Source organism: Diadema setosum, chromosome 10, assembly GCF_964275005.1.
Source record: "Diadema setosum chromosome 10, eeDiaSeto1, whole genome shotgun sequence".
Taxonomy (NCBI): Eukaryota; Metazoa; Echinodermata; class Echinoidea; order Diadematoida; family Diadematidae; genus Diadema; species Diadema setosum.
The window spans coordinates 29,591,511-29,607,210 of NC_092694.1; the positions used below are offsets into that span (position 1 = coordinate 29,591,511).

General features: G+C 37.2%; 1 protein-coding gene across 1 annotated transcript in view; it reads left to right on the top strand.

Moving 5' to 3' along the window:
• Positions 1 to 14,717, top strand: part of LOC140233927 (plectin-like) — a 206,484-nt gene extending 191,767 nt beyond the window's left edge. The window contains exons 33-37 of the mRNA XM_072314015.1: positions 428 to 671; positions 1,408 to 1,611; positions 12,896 to 13,042; positions 13,535 to 13,771; positions 14,448 to 14,717. Of these exons, the coding sequence (XP_072170116.1) occupies positions 428 to 671; positions 1,408 to 1,611; positions 12,896 to 13,042; positions 13,535 to 13,771; positions 14,448 to 14,717 (1,102 nt within the window). The remainder of the gene's footprint in view (positions 1 to 427; positions 672 to 1,407; positions 1,612 to 12,895; positions 13,043 to 13,534; positions 13,772 to 14,447) is intronic.
• Positions 14,718 to 15,700: the final 983 nt, after the last annotated feature.

Sequence of the window (15,700 nt, forward strand, 5' to 3'; positions counted from 1 at the left end):
TGATGGGAATAATAATATTCTTGGTGGTGGCGATGGTGATAATTGCGCTGGTAGCGGAGATGGTGGGGATGGTTGTGGTTGTTGTGGTACAATTGTAGGAGGGTCATGGTGATGAAGATAGTGATGATGATGACGATGGTGGTGATGTCAATAGTGATAGCAGAGTTGGTGTTGGTGATGGTGATGACTGCAATGATTTTGATGATGGTTATGGTGCTCTGCTGATGATGGAGTTCTTATTGGTGCTGTCGATGATGATGCATTAGCAGTGAAGAGAATTTTGATGATGATGATGATGACGATGATGATGATGATGATTGTCATGAGGATTATCATGAGGATGAAATGATAGTAATCCAACAGATGACAATGATTAAAAGTTTACTGATTACCCTAAATTGTACCCTCTCTCTCTCTGGTCACCCAGGCTCGAGAAATTGGACCAATCAGGTGACACGCTGCATCAGCTTACCGACCTCTTGACCAGTGAGAGTAACTGGATCACAGCCGCTGAGGTCACCCTTATGGAGTTTGAACACGTGGCCAGAGACAAGCTGACCCTTCAGCAGCAGTTCATCGCCGCACGCGAGTTCAACCAGGAGGTCGCCATGCATGAACCGCGAATCATGGCTGTCAATGAGGCAGGAGAAAAATTCATCACACAAGCCGAGGTTAGTACTGCCCTTTAAGGCTTCCCTTCTTAAACTACTAGTAACTATAAGCCTTATGATCAGTATTGATAAACTAGTCTTGTATTGTTTGGTTTAGAATTGTGTTTTTTTTTTCCCATTCAAAAAGAGAAGATACACGTGAGGATAAACTCTGGATGTGTATCATTGCTCAAATGCAAAAATTTAATCTACACATGTATATACATGTAACGTTGTGTATACCCTGTGAAATGTGAGGCTGTCTGTACCACAGTCAAAACATGTAAGATTTTAATTATTGCAAAGTGCACAGCATTTGTTGATATACTACAAAGTACATAGTAATTTCTTGTGTACTTAAGAATGCTGTCAAAATTGCATGTAAAGATCATTTATGTCAATATTTCAACAACTGTACCTGACCACCTACAGCTGTACACTTGTATTTGCACACAGTACACTGTACCGTAATTGAACTGAGCCATTTGAATTTCCTCTGTACAGCTCATCTGAATTATATCTCCGTAGTGTGTGAATGAGCTCAGAGAAAAAAGATATCATTTTAAGTGCTGGCTTCTTCTCTAGACTAGATTGAATAGGATTCAGAGTCTGATTGGTGATGTAAATTGAGCTCTAAATATAGAAAAAGTAATCTTAATCTAAAGCTTGTGGTATTCAATAAGTCATAAAAATGAACGAGTTTTCGAAAGACAAGAATGATCCTCCTGACGAATTCATGCGAACTCCTCTTGTGCAGTCGTACGACTCGGCACTCCAGCTCTTCCGGGTAAAGATGGATGGCCTCCATGGCCCCACGTCGGCCGGCAAACGGCCCAAGCTGGAGCGGGGCTCGGAGGTGGCCCGGCAGGAGCTGGACGCCCTCAACCGGCGATACCGAGATCTGGTCGCCACGGTGACGGAACGGGTGGACAACATCAGTGCCGTGGGCAAGGAGGAGAATGTGAGTATAAGATCTCTTTTGTTTATTACTGGTAACTTTTACAAAATTTTCTCTTGGCTTTCTTCATAATCTTTTTTGCTTTCACTGCAAGCAGTGTCTTTTACAATGTGAACATTGCTAAATATTTTTACTGCAACATGCCAGTATACAAGTATTCATGATTATCTATGATTGAAAAAAAGACAATTGTCATGTAATAGGATGTGCCACAATTGTGTATACTTTGCTCACAACGAATGTAAATCCATCCCTTTTGGAAATGTGCGTGACTTCTGGAACTGCTTCAGAAGTGAAGTTTTCCACAAGCCATAGAAAGGCCAGGTATTCGAGGAATTTAAAGTGAAATAAAATAAAGAACAAAACAAAACAAAACAAAACTGCAAACTTTTCTACATTATTTTGAGAGTGTACATGCATTCCTTGACCTTATGTCATGCTCAAAAATATACAGACATACAATTGTACTCTCTGTCAGTGAGCTGATAATCAAATCTATGAAGAAAATGGTTTTAAAAAATGGTAGATAATAGAAGGAAATTAGCTATATTTGCACACATATGTAAAGGCAAGCCACACGGAAACTCACAAGTTTTGTATTTATTTTGAGCAGACAAAACCAATGTTTCAGTTGTGATATCTTTTTTTTTTTTTTTTTCAAATATCTACTCCATTTACATTAAAGTTACATGTATGATGATGGTTACGACAAAGAGCATTTGACTTTGTACAATACTATAAAAATGCTATCACTGCTGTTTACATCACTACTCCTCAAAACTTAGATTTTGTTGATTCATTCAGAAATTCTCTACAAGCAGTTAATGACATCAAATTGAAGTTATAAGCTGTAGCACAACAGCATCACTCAAATGTGTAGGTTTTAGGGTAATCAGAGGTGCGTGTGTGCTTGCAAGGCACATACGTATCTTCTACACTGTACCTTGCCCCATTGCTTTGTTTGAAAGAACCATTTCCTGTGTGTGCCTCTCCTTGCATTCATTAAGTGGAAAACTTGACGTTACTCAACCATCATTTCCTTTTTTCAGAGAACTAGTATATCTGTCATACATTATAGTTGCACTAACCATTTTATTGTTATTCAGTGCATATTTTTGAAAAGTTTTTACCACAGGATTTTTTTTCCTGTTGTGTTTGTATTATATTGTGTGTGTGTTTTCATATCTAATGTAGATGAGTTACCTGTCTAAACTAACCAAATGTGTTGAATGTGTGGCTCATTTCACATAAACTTGTGATTTCTGAAATAGTTGGCCTATCAGTGAGCATTTAGGAATTTCTTTCTCTAATCAATCAGTGCTGTGTTTGCTACTTAGCAAATTGGCAGCATTGAAGGAATATAAATTCTGCATCAAAAACCTAGTTGCAAGTGTCGTAACGTATCTTTCCATGGGTAGCACTCTTTGATAGTAACTCATTTCAAGCTATACGTTTATTGTAAGAACCATAAAAAATGCTAACATTGTAAAGTTAGAGAAATTACATCCTGTTTTTTGCTTAATGTTGAGCTCATGCTATTGTATCGTCACATCTTACGATGTTAAGAAAACTGCCACAAAGTTGATATTGCATGACTACACACATTTACACTGTACAGGCTCAAACATCCTTTCCAGAAAAGTGGTTTGTTGTGATTTCATTTTATGTACATTACAACCATCAGAAAAAAAAGGAGAAAATTGGTATTCCAGCCCATATGATGTATCATGGTATGTGTGTCACGCAGTGTACAGTACATGTACAGAAACTGTACATTTGTTGTTCACAGTCTTCATACAAACACACTGTATAAATAAAGTGTACACCATGCTCATACTACGGCATCCATTTTGTACTGGACTGTAGTAAGTCACCATAACACTGTGTTCATGTAACTTTTAAAACTTTATTTGGCTTGACAGTGAACATAAGTAATGACTTGCCTTCTGACGAGGCACATTATTTTGTCGAGTTGATAGTACAAATTGTACACATACATTTGTATCAAACGTTTATCTGTATTTGTGGGCCCACATAGAAATCATCCCTCTGTCTCATGTGTTGTCCTGTGTGATTCTAGCCTAGAAAAATCCTCTCAAATAACCCCCAAAACATGAATAACACTAACCAAAATATATATATCCATCTTACCAAGGAATCATAAGTATATAATTGTCATCCCGATAGATATAGATGAATCATCTCTTTTTGTGACTAAGCATAATGGAAGATATTGCTGTGTTGAAAACATCATACAATGACAGTAACAATTATAACTGATAAAAAAAAGCGAATATCCGAAATGTCATCGCGTTAGAAAAGTTCCGTCGGCTTGCCAAAGCGCCTCCTTTTTGAAAGGTGAGTTTAAGAACCCTCTTGCTCTGAATTTTCCAGCACCGTCTGTCCTCCTCGTCATCACACGCCATCCATGTTGCATGCCGCCCCCTTCCCACCATCCTTTGCACCGATGCATGTGGCTCACTCTCGCATTTCACCTCGGCTCGTACTTGTTCCATCCGTAGTTGTATGCATGCATGTGAATGAATGATACAGCATTAGGGCTGGCATGAGGTGCCTTAATCATCACGCTGTCCCCGTCAAGATTGCTTTCAAAATTTGCATCGTCTTTAATATCTGCCGACATGAAGTTTGTCCCCCTCTGCTTAACTCTGCATGCCTTTGTTTGAAAAAGTTCAGAGATTCTTGCAATTTTGTTATTAAATTATTATTTTTTTTTTTTTTTTTTGGGGGGGGGGGGGTGACTTTAATTTTTTGTAAAATTTATTTATTTATTTTTTTTTTCCATTTTTGGTCACCTCACAGAATGGTACCACAGCAAACAAAGATGATAAGTTATATTGTGCATCTTCTCAGCTCATAATTGCTACTGCATGATTTCTAAGGTATTACCAGATATTGTCATGCTCTGGGGGAGGGGGAAAGAAGCTGTCTTTGATGTCAGAACAATACTTTTCTCATAGAATGGATGGGTTGGGTGGCAGAATAGATAGAGATCTCTTTATTAGTAAGAATGAAATGGACAGACAAACTTTATGTCATACAAAAAGAAAATAATGAAGTCACTGAGACAAGGAGATCATACAGTTGATTAAGAACAGCCCACTTTATTTCTTTGTAGCTTTGTCAGAAGCATAATTTGAATTACAACAAATGTAGAGAATAATAGACATTGTACGTGTACATTCATTATGGAGATTGTTCTTGTATGGTCTGTGCTTGGGTTGTTGTCCAGAATATGACATTGTTTTTGAATAGTATCCCAACCTTTCCTGGTGTGATGAGTCAAAAAAAAAAAATGGAAAAAAGAAAATCACTCCAAAACCAGCAACAGAATACATTGTAGCACCTGAGATTTAAAGAGAAAAAAAGAAAGAAAACTGGAAGAAACATATCCCAATTAATGTCCCAATATAAGCAGTACATGGTTGTACTCTTCATTTGAAAAATTTTGCTTGACCACTAATTACAGATGTTTGTTTATGCTGCATAAATTTCTTTTTTCTACATATACATGTATGACATATAACCAGTGACATCTTACTCAAAATCACATCCATTCATTTGGACATCTGAAGGATGATTGCATATTATTTCAGATCACTTCTACACTTTTAATGCCTTTTTTCATTTTGTTTTGTTAGCCGACAGTCTCATTTTGTTTTATTGTATTTGTGTGTGTTGTATATATCGTCAGTGAGTATATTTTGTTTGATAGTCACACATGTGGAAACTTGCCTTTATCAAGGCTGTACATACAAGCTGTACATACACACATACACTACATATTACACGTGTATGTGTATGTATTTCATACATACATTGTACATACAATTTACATGTATACAGGCATGTGCACACCTTGACCGAGTATTGACTTACTTTAGTGGTTGTTTTTTTTTTCGTATCTGGTGATCAGAAGACAAACAAGAAGAAGAAAATCAGCCTGTTAATGTGACTACACTGTAGCTTGTTCATTTCAAAGGTTATTATTCTGAGCACATCATTGCAATAGAAGTGATTAAAAGCACATCAACAGCATCACATTACACTCAACAGACCCAGAGACGTCACTTCTTTATTGTGTATGACTTGTGTAGATTCATGTACACTTGTACAATATTATACACTGTACAGTGTCAATCCAAGTGTACAGTGTATGTGTTCAGTGTTAATTATCCAAAGTTCTATGTGCACTCTGCATTCATTCGTAGTACAATGTAGGTTTTGACATTTACCACACATTAAAGGGTGTGTACAGTTCTGGTCGAGGTGAGGATTTAGCTTTCAACGTTTTGCGAGATATTCAGAAACCACTCTATGAGATGTCAAAGAGCATGCAGTTCTAAGGGGTATCAAAAGTTTATTCGATGAAAATTGGTTTTGAAATGGCTGAGATATCCAAAAACAAGGTGAAACAAAGAGATCCTAATAAAGTTGTGGCATGTCGCCTTTTATTATTCGCACTTTTTTGGATATCTCAGCCATTTGAAAACCAATTTTCATCAAATAAACGTTGAATCCTTCTTAAAATTACATGCTCTTTCAGATTTCATAAGAGGCTTTTCATTATCTCACTTAGGAAAGTTCAAAACATGAATTTCCACCTCAACCAGTACTGTACAGTCCCTTTAATATGTATACACAGTGTTTAGTTTTGAGAATGTATAGTCGACACAGTACACTTCAACATACTGTACCATCACCATGAGTTGGATTTACGATGCATAAAACATGTAGATTTGTGATTGTTTTCAGACATTTTGAGCCGATGTTGGACAGTCAAGTGCAAATTTTGGAACCTTAACTTCTGACACAATTCCATTTTTATAATTTTTCTTTGTAGATTTTGAAATGAGTCTTGTTATATCATTTTTGATCAACCTAACATTTTGCATGATGGATGCATGCATGTGGGAATTTCTTTATTTTCGAGCATGCTATCTAGAAATAAATGTAATCTTGTTCAAAGGATCTTAACTGCAAATAAATTTGGAAAGGTAGAGCTTGATATATGATCCGCACTATATGTCAGTCAAATTTGAGATGAAAAAAAAATCTCTTTTCTTTGATTTATAACTTTTATTCATGAAATAAAGGCAGTAGAGACATTTTGCAGTGCCTCTGCTATTCCTCTCAAGAAATCCTAAGAAATGATAAGATTCAAATGACAGAATCAATCTGCAAAAGGGAAGAATTTGTGTGAAATTTATGAAGATAAGATTGTATCTGTGTAGAAATATAGTGTCAAGAAATATATCCTACTGGTACACACTGTATATGAAGCTACAAATTGTAGTTACTGATTTTTCAAAAACAATATTAATGTCACCATGGCATTTTGACTCTTGCAGGAGTTATTCATATCCACTCTTCATTGGAAACTACAGTAGAATATGAATCTTTGCTGGTTTGCTAAGTTTGGAAATTACCATTGTATTGCTTCCATCTATTTTGCAGATTGATCTTGAGGTGACCCCTAAACTGTATGAGAGCCTGTCGCCCACTCGCAGGACGATGGTTGCCAAACGAGTGTTCGAGGGCATGCCGGCCGTGCGCGGCGAGGCCTACTTGACATTCGAGGGGCGCTCGGTGTCAATGCAACCGCCCCTCGGTAGAGGGCGTACTACTGTCGGTCCAGGTGGCGATGCTGCTCAGAGGCAGCAGCAGGGCGGTCTGCCCGGTGAGAAGTCCAGAACTGCGATTCCGCAGGAACGGGCGAACCTCGGTTCAGAGTCAATGCCACGGGGCGATGATGGTGAGATTAAGATAACGATGCGCAGGACAGGCACGGTGCGAACCGTTCGCACTTTCGAAATGTCCGCCGATGGTGGCAGAGGAGGAGAGGATGAGCCGTACTACCTGAGCACGCACCGATCGCCGATTAACGCCCCCGAGGTGGTGATGCGGAGGGTGCAGATGCTCCTGCGGGAACCGCCCGCTACCAGTGGAGACCAGGCAAGGGATTCCTTTGGTTCCGACCCTCCGACCTCCTCCGTGTCCTCCGCTCTCGCTCCTACTTCTTCTGCTGTTACTCCGCGTAACGATGCTGTCGCTATGGCAGCGCTTACCCTAGATAGCTCAGCTAACACGATTACCTCCCCAACGTCTAAAGGGTTCCTCTATTGGGTAAGCTCACACCGGGTGCAGAGTGTTTATTAACATTATCTTTTATCGCTCTCTGTCTCTCTGCGTGTATCTTTATCTCTCTCTTCTCTCTCTCCTTCTCTCTTTCTCTTACTGTCAATCTGTCTGTCTCACCATAATATCCATCAACAAATATATTCATTTATCTGCATTTCTGTCTGTCTGTCTATCTGTCTGTCTCTAACCATCAATGTTTTCAACTCATTCACATTTTAATCTTTTTTTCCCCCCACCATTTGTACATGTACATTCACATATTTTGCAATCAATACATGTTAAATCACAATTTGAAATTGCAACACGTAAATCAGCTAAGGACATGAACTTTCCACTGACTCTGCTCTCCAAAATGTGCTTGATAAAATGCAGAACATTGTAGACACTGATACCTTCACAAACATTCATTTATTTAAACATTGAACAGTGTACAGTGTACCTTTCCCATAAAAGGCAGTTTTGTTATTCAAAGACGACTTTGAACAAATTTGTCATTCTACGACGTACTTGACTTAATCAGATTTTGATTTTGATGTTTTACCTTTCCAATCATTAAATTTGTCTGACACGCAACCAGTCGCAGCATTTCAACTTCACTTTCCACTTTAAAGCTGGTTCACACAGTCGAACAGCTGTGCTGAAAAATGCACACCTATTACTAAAGCTAAACAGTGTAATTTGTTTGTTACATCCACACATACTATATGCACTGAAATTCATCTGATCACAAATCCAGAAAGATTTTTGTTTTTGTTTTTTTGTTCTGTTTTGGATTTTGAAATCGTGAATATTTGAAAGCATATTTTGACAGTTGACGAAATCCTGCAGGTTTTTTTGACATTCTCCCCTCCTCCAACTTTTTCTCTTCATTTATATAATTTTCTTTATACAATTTACACCAATATATTCTGTACGTGCTTGTACACGTGTGACTTAATGAACTTGGCCTACATGCATAGTGTAGAAGCTTAGCGAGGGTAACATAGTGCTCTGGTATGATATCTTCCGAGTTTATATTGCAAATCAGCATTTGAAGGGGTGCAGCTACAGTAATCTGGCGCTCATATCAATTGGTGCATCTTTGCATATACATTGTAATAGTTTATACTACAGCTGTAATATTTGCACAATTTGATACACATCTACATGTATTTTACACTGCTGGTATGTGGGACCTCAGTAGTGTATGTATATGTATATACCACCATTCCTTTTCAGTGCAGTTTAAAGGAATGCATCATGTGTGTTTCATTTATCAATCATCAAATGAATGTGAGTCTGCCATGCCAACATTACCAAAAAGTGCTCTACATAGTGTGTGTCCATGCTTTCACCCAGAGTTATAAATTATTCCCATGTGTAGGATTTGGCAACCATTTTGAAAGGAGTATGATATTGAGAGCATGATACCAAAGTTGCATATTAAGGTGTTTATTTTTTTTTTCACTCTAAAGCCAAATTTCATGCATTCAAATTCATCTTCGTCTGCAACACACAGAATAAATAATAAGGTACAATTGTATATATGGTAGTTAGTTTGTAAGTGTTTATAGAAACTGAATTTTTAAAGCTTTCTCACACTCACATGGGTATCAAAGCAATAAGCTTGTGCAGTTCCTTTTTTAATCATTCAAAGAAAAAACAACAACACAAAGATGTAGTGAAGTGAATCTTTCATTATCTTTAAGCATTCTCATCATTTTCTTTTTTTCATTCTCATTCCAATGCCATTATCATGTTATCATTTGTAGTATTTCAGTGATTAACTATGTGTAACAACAGTCATTCAGATGTCATGTTTGTATATAACACCAAATTTGTGCTGCATCTGCAAATGTGCAACATGGCTATTCTCTATGTGATAAACATTTAGATTTTTTTTTTTTTTTTGCCATCGGACAAAACAAATGTCTTCAAATTTACGGAACAACAGTCAAGATAAACAAAATTCAGAACTCGTGTCTCGATTCTGAAATTGCCAAAAATTAGGATGGTGATGGTGAACTGATCTTTTGCTGATGGCCGCTATCCTCTGCAGTGTTGTCGTGTTTGTTGTGCTGTGAATCCATGCGATTAGCAACTTGAAATTGTGCTTCAAACTTTGAAAGAAAAAAGAAAAAAAGAAAAGGTCATCTTCTTTCTGGCAAACTAACCTTTCCAAAAGACCAACAAATGTGAGGAGGTATGGAAGACAGGAACCAGTTGGAATGTGATACCACTCCAGTTTCAAGTTGACTTGCTGAAGAGAGGAAAGCCATAGATAGAGAATGGTAGAAGTTTCATCAGAATCATGCTTCATGTATTAAGAAAGTGAAGGAATTTCCCAGATTTAGTTGTTTTCGTACGTCGGTGATACATGTATTAGTCGCATGATCGCATGTATGTGCATTTGATGAGGTGACAATATCATTGCATCACATCTCGCCCATTTTTTAGCACACTAAAAATAAAGAAAACCAAGGTGTGTTTTGTTTGTAATTCAGCACCTACACGAGAGTGTAAACTGTAGCCCCATCATTGCGAGATTATCACAATTTAACAATAATTTGCTGCATGTGACACAATGTTCTCTTTAAAGTTTGATGTTATTTTGTAGACAAGAAATGTAATGAAGATTATTTGCACAGGCCCGTGGAAACTGTAAGAAGGTGACATCATATTTACATCTCATTTGCATAACTGTTTGGTTATGCTTAGCATCCCTGTTTCATGAAAACATGAAACTTTATCTCTTTATCTTCCTAGTTTTGATATTGATGAAACTTCTTCCATTATGTTGGTTTGAATTATCAAAGTCAACATAGTGAAGTCAACTTGAACTTTCATTGGAGTCTCTTAATTCATTCAAATTGTGCTTCTGGAAAGTTATGTATCGTCCCATGCCAGTGCTAATGCCAATCTTCAGGAGGAGAGATTAGACTTCTTTTGATATTCTTTCGAAAGATTAAACTTCCAACCAAGTGTCTTTTTAAGTCATCAGGGACCCTTTAGTGGACAACAACAGTAGTACTTTGGGATCATGGTTTTGAGAATGTTACCATAGGAAAGTCATTTAGTAACAGTGAGTTTGAATTTATCATATATTTTCATTGTGACTCATACATTTCTTTGGTAGCATTTTACATGCCACATCTTCATCAGTAAAGCCATTTGTGTTTCTTCCCTTCTTAACTTTTCACAATTCACATGGGAGCGCTGTCATCTATATTGTAGCATGTCAGATATACTGCTTGTAATTGTATGTATGTCACAAAGTTAATGATGTTTAGAAACATTGAACAATGGAACCAGAGATGACAGTAGTACATTGTTTTATATGAATGTTTTGCTCTAACACTTTTAAGGTACAATTGTACAGTGCACATTGTATGCAGCCATAACGAATAGAATGGGATCATTGGAAAGTTACAAACTTGTAATACGATCACCGTGGAAGATTTTCAGTATCTGTCAAACTCAGGTAAATTCCAGTCAGATGAATTAACTGATGAATGACCCCGCCCACCTACCATTGATGCAAATAAACTTGGTCGTCCTTCAACTGGTCCTTTCTAGTTTTGGAGTGACCCCCCTCTTTTTCTCTCACAGTGTCCTGAGCTCCTTCTTCCGTCTGATATTTTTGCGTGTCTGTCTGGATGTCTCACTTGTTGTGTCCAGTGATTTTATTTTTCCCATCTTGTGTAATATCATCACCCTTGTGTTTTTTTTTTCTTTTGTGGTTCTTGACCTTGTGATGTTGTTTTTTCCCTGACATTTTGTGTTTGTCTGTTTATTTTGTGTTTGTTTGTTTGTTTGTTTGTTTTTTCCCCCAAAAATAATGCTTGGTTTCATTTAAAGTGTGCTTCTGATTTTTATTTTTTTTTCCCACCCCTGATTTTTTTTTTTCTGGATTGTGTATTCCATAATTTTGCTTTTAGATTAGATAATCTATATCTTCAATCTTACTCATGGGGCTAAAGTGCTGGCATGTATATCAAAAAAATATGTATTTGGTTCCTTAAAAAAACAAAACAAATAAACTTGCTCGTTTAATTTTACACCTCATTTGACTGTTCTTACCAACACTTTTGTAATCAATGTGTAAATAGCCATCACATAATCACTTGCTTTTGAATAAGTTATTCAAGAAATTCATTTACTACGTGTATTTGCGCTCGTTGCATCAAAGTCCTGATAAAGGAAGATTACACTTTCCAAGTCATATAATGCAAATTTATCACAGATATCATTGTTTTAAATTGAAAAGTGTAAGTAATTCAATATGTATCCTAGCAAGTTTAGATCCATGTTGGATGATTACATTGATACCATTTTAAATTCATGGGCATGATGTCAAAATAGCCAAAACCCTTATCATACATTTTGTAAAGTGTAGAGAGGTAATCAAACAAAAATGCGAGAAACAATCTAACTAAGTCGTAAAATGTGCATTAATATGCACTTTTGCATGGTGCATCTTTAATGGGTATACACCGTATGTTGAAAATGTTAGTTTACAGCCATGCAGACATTGTTTTCTTGTGCACTTTCTTGTTTAACTTTTGATGGTACATCGTATTGTATTTGTTGTGTGTAGGGGTGTGTGTGCGTTATGATGAGAAAAAGTGTCTACATGCAAATCAAAACATGAAAACAATTGTCACAAGTTACAGAAACACTCTATTAAACACTGTACAATGGTTCATATTTTTCTGTCATTATCTTTTTTCCCCCCTTGACATGAATACTCGAACACAATACGATGTACACTGTAGGAAGCATATATTACAATTTGTATGTTGACTAATGTTTTAGGTTTTTAATCACCACAGTTGTAATTTGATCATCAGGTAAGTAAATCATTTCAATCATGTGACAATCATGTGACCTCAAGATGTTAATACAGGTTTTATTCTTCCCTTCCTCTTCCTTTCCTGAATTTTTTACCACGACATTATCATCTCCACCCCCATCCTCCATATTTTCCCCCCATGTGTTGCATTCTGCTCCCCCTTCTGTCACTCCATCTGCCACCGTCCTTCACACCATCCCTACCCCTCCTTTGTCTCACCCCCTTTTTATCGTGGTTACCCCACCCTTACCACTTTGTCTTCCATCTAAAAAACACAATTCTTGCGACCATCAGGCCGATCTGGACAAGGAGTACCGCAACATCTTCCAGGCGGTCAGTGATCTCTGCTACTGGACCAACATCACTCAGCAGAAGCTGACCAACATGGAGCCGGTCAGCAAGGACATTCCCACTTTGACCTTTCAACTCGAGAAGCACAAGGTGAGGAAAATGATTTTTGAGTGATGAATTTGAGAGGAACAATTTGTGCATTTCCTGCCTAATAGAATGTGCTCTTGCTGTACTGCCCCCTTCCTTTCAAGTACAGCTTGTATCCTTTACAGTTAGGAAGAGAACACTTGTAGCCATTTGCAAATTTGTTCCACTTGCACAACATACATGTACTACTACACTTTGTATTGGTGAACATGACTGCAATGCCCAAATTTTGTAGAGGTTTATTTTCTATGCATTTACTTCTTACACACCACAAACACTTTCTAAACATGCACATTTTGCTTTGATTTACTGTTCAGAAGTGCACTACAAACAGCTTTTATTTTTGTGCTTGAACTTGCTTTCGTCATACATTTTGTACAGTGTATCTTTGTACGATTATGCCATACGACACATACACTTGGTACGTGTACATACACGCATATACAGTGTATACCCACTAATAAGTGATTATACACTGTGCCTTGTCCCGGACAGAACTTCCTGGAGGAGATTGTCCACCAGAAGGAGCCGATCAGTGACGCGCTGTCCAAGGCGGACCGCTTCATCTACAACAACAAGGACCAGTACCTGAAGCCTGAGCAGCAGAAGGAGCTGAACACCAAGATGGGCGACCTGCGCCGCGGCTACGACCAGATCGTCCAGATGGCCGAGGCGAGACTGCGCGAGCTGCAGTCCTCCCTCGGACATCGCCGCAAGGAGAAGGATGAGATGGTCAGTGAGATCCCCCGCCGATCTTTCTCTTGACCAATGATTCCTCACTTAGTGACCCATCAAGCCCCAGAATCGCTGAACTTTGATTTGGCAGTGTAGACCTATAGTTTTATCATAATGTTAATTTATTGCCAATGTTTTGTGAGGTAGAGTAAAAATATATATATATATATATATATTTTTTTTTTTTTTTTTGATTTGAGCCCTTTATTAATATATTTAACTGTTTTTTATACATTTTGTACATCCTGTGATTGTTTGGTTTAGTTGCAGATTTTTCGAAAGGCTCGTAATTGCTTACAATCTGTAATTCATAACTGATCCATAATCCAGCAACATGTGTTTGAAGGTTAAATTTCGTTCCCATTCCTCTTTCTCTCTCTGCAGTTGCAAATTTTGTGATTTTTTTCTCTGATATTGTGCAGAATTGATGAAGTTTACCTGCTGCATCTAGTCTTTCTCAAAAATAAGATATGCATTGCAATTCATTGGTGCCAATTTGAATTTATCAATATTTTTTTTCTTGTCTGCCTTGCAACTCTAGAGCTTATCAATTTATCTTCTCTCTGCTGATTAGGAAGGTTTGTAAAATGCATAGATAGTCTTGTCAATATAAATTGAAGTGATTATTGTCATAATCGTTATTATTTTCTCCTTGTCCGTCTCTTGACCCCAGACCGCTCTGGAGAAGCGATACCGCGAGGAGCAGAACAACTTGCAGGGCCTGCTCCGGTGGCTGTCGGAGACGGAGCACGCCATGGGATCGGCCCAGCCCCAGAGCGAACAGGTGCAGCCGCTGAACGAACAGCTCAACAAGATGAAGGTGAGGATCGACAAAAAGAATCAAGAAATGTGCAAAGAGACAGTGTTCCAAGATAAGACAGAAATGAGAGAAAGAGAGTTAATAATAATAATTCATAATATTTATACTGAGTTGAGTGCTTAACCTGATTTGGTTGCATTTTGACACTGGTAGCAGCAAATGACGACTTTTATAGCCAAGATCTACAAACTTGAAGTACAAGGGGATCATTGTGATGACGGCCTGGCTGTAGCGATCACCAAGAGTGACTGGGGAACCATCTTACTGACAAGAGAATTGTCTTGGATTCAAAATAAAGGGTGAAAAAGTGACTGAGAAAAAGCTAGGATGCAGTCATAAGTCAGTCAAGAAATGTGGCGTGAGAAAGACTTCAGAAACTACATTCACTGAAAAAGAAAAAAAAAAGAAGACACAAATGGTTAAGAGTCCTTCAGCTATAAATGGATGAAATGATGTACAATGTACATATGGAGGATGTGAGTGTTGCAGGAGAGATGAAATGTAATGTTGGCTCTTCTTGGTTGGAGAGGCCCAAGGGTCATAGTGATTTTGATTGCTTTTTTTTCCAACCCGGCACCTTAGGGAAACTCAACAGGGAAAGCCTGACACTTTGTTTTTTTGTGTTTTGCTTGTTTTATTTGTTTCTCTGTTATCACTTGTATTGTTTTGCAAATGCCGAATAAATAATGATAATAATGATAATAATAATAATAATAATAATAATAATAATAATAACAATAACAATAACAATAACAATAACAATAACAATAACAATAACAATAATAATAATAATAATAATAATAATAATAATAATAATAATAATATAATTATACTACTATTACTACTACTACTACTACTACTACTACTACTACTACTACTAATAATAATAATAATAGTCATCATCATCATGTTAGAACAGCCAACTTGTAAATTTGTGTGACGTTTCTCCATCGAAAATAAGAATGCTGTGAGTTTTTTTTTTTTTTTTTAGATCGAACAATACAGTATATGTCATCATTTTTTTCCGTGAAATTTCATTTTGCTTTTTTATTACTTTGCAAAAGTATGTTTTGTTTTTTATCTACAGAGGTAAGCGACCTTGCTCT